At 33.3% G+C, this 5983-nt stretch overlaps 2 protein-coding genes across 2 annotated transcripts; one reads left to right on the top strand and one right to left on the bottom strand.

The window, feature by feature from the left end:
- Positions 1-569: 569 nt before the first annotated feature.
- Positions 570-1715, top strand: LOC111372999 (probable LRR receptor-like serine/threonine-protein kinase At1g56140). The gene is made up of 2 exons (XM_022995446.1): positions 570-772; positions 1082-1715. Exons 1-2 carry the CDS (start codon positions 686-688, stop codon positions 1472-1474), a joined length of 480 nt encoding a protein of 159 aa, XP_022851214.1. The 5' UTR covers positions 570-685; the 3' UTR covers positions 1475-1715.
- Positions 1716-2221: 506 nt separating this feature from the next.
- On the bottom strand, positions 2222-5253 carry LOC111372997 (alkane hydroxylase MAH1-like). The gene is made up of 2 exons (XM_022995443.1): positions 4199-5253; positions 2222-3158 (listed from the first exon to the last, which is right to left on the bottom strand). Exons 1-2 carry the CDS (start codon positions 5109-5111, stop codon positions 2557-2559), a joined length of 1515 nt encoding a protein of 504 aa, XP_022851211.1. The 5' UTR covers positions 5112-5253; the 3' UTR covers positions 2222-2556.
- Between the last annotated feature and the right edge of the window lie 730 nt (positions 5254-5983).

Below are 5983 nucleotides of genomic sequence, written 5' to 3'. Positions count from 1 at the left end.
TTTATTTTTATTTTTATTTATTTATTTATTTATTATTGTTGTGATTAACTTAGCAAAAGGACATTGTATTCTAGTTTACAAATTTTACCAACATTTCAATCCACACTTGAAGTTATGGACAAAATTTCCAAAATATCAGTTTTCTACTTTTATTTGCAGTTTTAATTCTGGCAGCAATGACAAAATAGTAGGAGTTTCACTTATATTACAGTTTGATTCATTGTCAACTTTTCAGCTTCATTTGGTTGTGGTAGATATCTGGTACGGAAATTTCCTTTTGTTTGGAATCCGAGAAAAATGAACATCTCTTGGAGTATTAACCATTTAAAAATTATAGTCATGGAAACTAAGCCTAGATGAGAGGTGCACTAGCGTGGTTGAGTGTTGAGAAAGTAATTACTAATTACATAATGTTAAAATTCTTTCTGATGAATATGCTTGTTTTACACTTGTTCATTTAGGTGATTTATTTCTTCCTTTTTACTCCTTTTTTTCCCACTTGTATCAACGTTGTGTAATTCCCTCTTGGTGGAAAATAAGAAAATTGTACAATTTTCTTTGTATGGAGAAATCAAAAGATTGAAGGGATTAGAGATAGGCTAGATACAAGAGGCTCATCGCTGAGATTCAGCCTTCTGAGGCTCATCCTCTAATTTTCTCCCTTAGTTCACTATCTGGGAATGGAATGACGAAGCTATACCAAGGACAGAGAGAAAGATGCGACTTAAAAAAGCTCTCATATTCTCTTTGGCACAAGATTAAACATAAAGAAGTAAGTTCTTTACAACCCAATGTAATATTTGGGAAGGTCCCCTTTCCCCTTCCAAATTCTTAGGAAAGGAACTCACATCTTGGACAGGTCCTAGGTGATAAAAGAACTCATCTTCTTTCATTTTAACCGCCTTTCTTCTTGGCTAATGGATCGAGTGAGAGGCGACGGGATTAGAAAAAAAATTCTATTTTCTTTGTGCATGCAAAACCTAATTTTGCACGCCTCTGTAGTTGAACTTTCAAATGTCATTCTATGTTTTCCACCATCTTTGACTTGGTGGTTACTAATTTCAATATGATATGCTTGCAGGCTTGGAATCTTCATGAGGAAAACCAAGAAGTGAAACTTGTTGACAGAACATTATCTGAAGCGAATGAGGACGAAGTAAAAAGAATTATAGGAGTCGCTCTTCTGTGCAGTCAAACATCACCTGGTTTGCGGCCTTCAATGTCACGTGTGGTGTCAATGCTTTCTGGAGACATTGAGGTGCCCCCAGTCACTTCAAAGCCTGGATACCTAACTGATTGGAAATTTAGGGATGTAACAACCTTTATGTCGAACACAGAGAGTTCAACTTCAAGAACTGATGTTAGTCAGGGCAATCCATCAAACGTAACAAGCAGGGCAATCACGGATCCATCTTATTCACCTATCATTGATTCAAAACCCATTCTTCAGGAGATTATTGGCGACGGCAGGTGAAATTTAATAGTGTAGCAGTATATTCTGGTTGAACATAAATAAGCATTCCTTTAGAATTAAAATTTTATGGTGGTGGTTAAATATTTTCAATTTTCATGGTATTGTGATAATTTCCCTATTGTAGTGATAATGTGATGTTATTTTCTTATTAGTATGTTTGTAATATTATAGGATCTTTACTTTTACATTTGTTTGTCTTTCTATAACATGAAACATTTATACAATTTCAGTAGTTTTTTCATTGTTTGCATCTCATTTACACTGGATATATCATATATAGAATTAAAATGTTCTAGTAATCAATGATTCTAATTTGATTGTCAGAGAAAAATTGATGCAATGGATTATACTTTTTTGACTACTACATCCATATTTGAGGTTGACCCAACCAAAAATCTTATAATTGCTTCAATTATGCCATTGTTTGGGCCTCATTCTTTTGAAAAAATACATTTTTCAGCAATATTTTAGCATCATTTTAATCACACATTTTTCAATAAAATAATTTTACACGTAAATTCAAAACTAATCATTATTTTTTAACCACACATTTTGTATCAATACACCATTCAAAAATTCATTCTCTCCTCCAAAATGGGGCTCAAACAAGGGCGCTATATCAAGAAACTATCAATAACTTAATACATAGGATTAAGAAAATCCTCCGTGGGGTTTTTGGTCCTCAATTTTGCACAGTTCTAGCCAAATATTGCTCTACTTATCTTATTTTATCACTGAAATCCATGCTAAAATTGACATGTCTCTGTCGGGGGACACTAATATACATATAATTGAGCACTTGTATTGTTACATCACTATCAAACAAATTCAAAACTTTTCCTTTATTTTTTAACCATACATTCTACATCAATCTATTATTCCAAAATACATTCTTTCAAAATAATGTGGCTCAAACACAAACTTAATTCAAAGTATGTTACATGTAACAAACTTTAACACGGAAGTTGAACTTTAGTTTTCACATTATATAATAACATTCAGGTAAAATATCAATATTTTTTAGTGCCCTTCTTCCAAAGCATTCAGCATCTACATATTCTTATTGTTCTGGTGTACTGGTATCAGGCATGTCTTTTGGATAACTTGACCTTTAAACCATGTTTCATTTGAATTATGACAGAATCACAAGGAGAAACTGATTGACCTTCCACCAGTTGGACATGGTAATTATATATCATAGTTGCTGCCACTATTTTCATTAACACAAAAGACATCTCCTTACCAATGCAGGTTCTTGGTCCGGCATTGAACGCAGGGAACTTGAACGACGGTTCATGCTTTATTCTACCGTGCTCGGAAATCCACCTCTCTGGCTTGAACTCTAAACAATCTTTGCCCCATATTTTCTCCATCCTTCCCATTGAATAAAAGAACAAAATTATTTTAGTATTTTGAGGGATACAGTGGCCACTTGGAAGGATGTCCGGTCGAACCGGTGATTTGTGTTCCAGTGCCACAGGAGGGAACAGCCTAAGAGTCTCGCAGAATGCTCCGTGGAGGTAGACTAATTTTCTAGATTTTTCTGCATTAAAAAACCTGCATGTTTTGTCTTCTGTGTCATGAAAGTTTGTTTGAATCTCTTCAAGTATCTTGAGTTCCACAAGGGGATTTGAGGCAATTAGCCAGAAAAACCATGTTAGAGTAGTACTTGTGGTGTCCCTACCTGTCATTGACAAAACTTCAATAAGTAAATTTGTACTCCTCAATATTTAAGCTTTTAGATTGAATATCATTTCATTGTCACCTCTTTCTAGAAATTGTAAACTGTCATATGTTCTCATAAAAATAAATATTCCCATGTTTAGTCCTCAATTTTGTTCAAACTCATTTTCAGTCATACATTTTATTAGACTCACAACTTTTCATCTATACATTTTATTAACTTTTATCAAAATTTACTAAAGATCTGATTTTTAACTAACCCAAGCATATGCTAAACATTACCTATAGGAGGTGTTTTAAGACAAAATAATTGTAAAAAGTGTCAAGAGTTGTAATAGAAAATTGAAAAGGAGATGCAATAAATAAAAATGTGCACTCTCTATATCAGTTTATGTTTTTAGATAAAATAGTTCAATGTGATATCGTAACATGTAAAGATTCAAAATATTCAACTTTGCACATTTATAAAAGCAGTCAAAGTTGAATGTGCATTGCATGTTTTTTTAAAATACTTTACAAGTGATGTAAAAGTAATATTTGGTACCAATTTGTTGAAGGATTTGATTAGTCTCAGACGAATTAAAGAAATAAAATTTAACGTAGAAATTTAAAAGAAGAAAACTGTACTCTCAAAACTCAAATTCTATAATTCAATTTTTCTATAATGATGAAATACTATAAATGAGCAATAATTTTATATTATATTTGATACGTAAAAATTAATTGTTACTACATAAATTTAAACACCCATTAAAATTTCTCGATACATGAATATAAATAAATTCATCTATAATAACTCTGGATTCATATAATTAAAGATTAATCAATTGAAATTTCATTGAATCTAAATTAATGTAAATGTTAATTAATTGAGAATTAATAACACAAATTTCACAAATGACAATAATTATATAGTATTTATTACATATCGAAAAACGAAAAGAAAGGTATTATTTATAGACGGTTAAAATCGTCCAAAAAATGATTCGATACGATATTTTAATATAATAATTATATATTATAGATAGATTAGTAGATTACCTGCAAAGATCAAACTCAACAAGGTGTCTCTCATGAACTCTCTTTCATCACAAGAAGCACCGCTCTTTCCCTTGTATGCTTTTAAAAATCCAGTTAACAAGCTAAAATCTTCATCATGCACTTTGGTGCCATTGCTCTGTTCCTCCTTTAATGGAATGCACGGATATATAAATTTATCAAAAGCCTCCCAAGCTTTAGCCAGCTTCTTTTCTGTAGCAATTCCCAGCCATTTTTCGAGCTTCCACAAGCTTTCTGGCAAAATATGTCTATGCAAAAGGGCTTTTGCTGCATCATCAAAAGCTTTTTCACATGGAATATAGGGTAAATCAATGGACAAACTGCATGGATCATAATCCAGAACCAATTTACATGAACTATCGAAAGCAAATCTTTGAAAAATTTCCTGCAAATTAATCTCATTTCCTTTTCTAATGAAATGATCAAGAACAGGAAGGAGGCCGTTTTCAATCTTGTCCCAAATGTTCTTTTCTAAGACCTGATGAAATTTTGCATGATTCATTAGGGACATAGTCGTTTTTCTATGAAGTTCCCATAATTCAGAATCAGAATTGAAAATCCCATCTCCCAGAATATCAAATATTTTCTTGAATTCTGGACCTTTGGGGTAGTTTAAGAAATTTTTGCTCATAATATGGTGGATATTGGCAGGATCACAAGTGGCCAAAATGTTCATGTTAGCAAACCAGGGCCCTTTGAACTCGTATGTGCCGCCGCATTCGTTGAGGACGACCGTGGCGTAATCATGTAGCTGGTGAGCATTTTGAAGAATCGCCGGCAGCATTCCGACCAATGGAAAATGTGTTGGCGCTAAGCTTTTGTTCAAACTTCTGCATCTCAAGATATAAAGAAAAATTATGCATAAAAACATCAAAAGTACCTCAAAGATGGCCATTTGGAGCTAAGCAGGATATTCTTTTATGGCTTGATTAAGTAGTGCGTTACAAAACAAAAAGCTGGGTCACAAATTTATAAAATAAAATAAAATAAATAAAATGTCAATTAACTAAACCGTATGAGTAGTTGTAAACTTAAGTTTTAATTACATGACCAGAGAGAGAGATGCTATTTGCACAGAAACAGTGCTTTCTGGCAGCAAATTGTTGTGACCAAAAGTAGTTGGCTATGTCTAACACAAACAACTTGCAGGACCGTAATTAATTAATCGATGTGATTGAGGGTGAAACGGATCATATCCCGCCCAATTTAATTGATATCCATATCATTTTTTGTTCCATGTTGGGTTCTTGTCCCGTGATATCATAAGCTTCTTTTAAGCTTAGCCAAACACAAAAGAGCGGTTTGATTAGATTAGTTGTTGATCTCATAAAATGTGTGAATAATATGTAGCAATTAAGACAGTATAATTGAAATGAACGTTTGATTTTGACTAAATCTATAAACGTTTAATCAACCAAGCTTGGTGTACAGGAACAAGTCCCGGGGTACTCACATGGTGGGGCCCATTGCAATTTATTATTATTATTTTTTCTTGTTACATATGAGGCCTACTGCTACAGTAAAATATTTGGCAAGCCCCTGCAAATCAATTGTCTGGGGATTAATTCACGTTTAATAAATGGAACATTGAAATAGAAGCTAAACTTTATCTTGAATGAATGAGATGTACCCCGGTAAGGACTTGCAATGGCCTACGTGATATTGCCTGCGATGTTGTCCTAGCAACTACCAACCCAATAGCACGAGTGGACAATTTTGCACCACGTGCCTTCACATTAGTTAAAGTGGTCCAAACCTCCATATGGC

Source organism: Olea europaea, unplaced genomic scaffold, assembly GCF_002742605.1.
Source record: "Olea europaea var. sylvestris unplaced genomic scaffold, O_europaea_v1 scaffold1060, whole genome shotgun sequence".
In the NCBI taxonomy this organism is placed as follows: domain Eukaryota; kingdom Viridiplantae; phylum Streptophyta; class Magnoliopsida; order Lamiales; family Oleaceae; genus Olea; species Olea europaea.
This window is presented reverse-complemented; position numbering and strand designations above follow the sequence as displayed.

Coding starts and splice junctions, on each gene's coding strand:
- LOC111372999 (XM_022995446.1), top strand. CDS start 686: ATGACGAAGCTATACCAAGGACAGAGAGAAAGATGCGACTTAAAAAAG. Junction 773..1,081: donor ACAAGATTAAACATAAAGAA/GTAAGTTCTTTA, acceptor ATATGCTTGCAG/GCTTGGAATCTTCATGAGGA.
- LOC111372997 (XM_022995443.1), bottom strand. CDS start 5,111: ATGGCCATCTTTGAGGTACTTTTGATGTTTTTATGCATAATTTTTCTT. Junction 3,159..4,198: donor GTTGAGTTTGATCTTTGCAG/GTAATCTACTAA, acceptor TGTCAATGACAG/GTAGGGACACCACAAGTACT.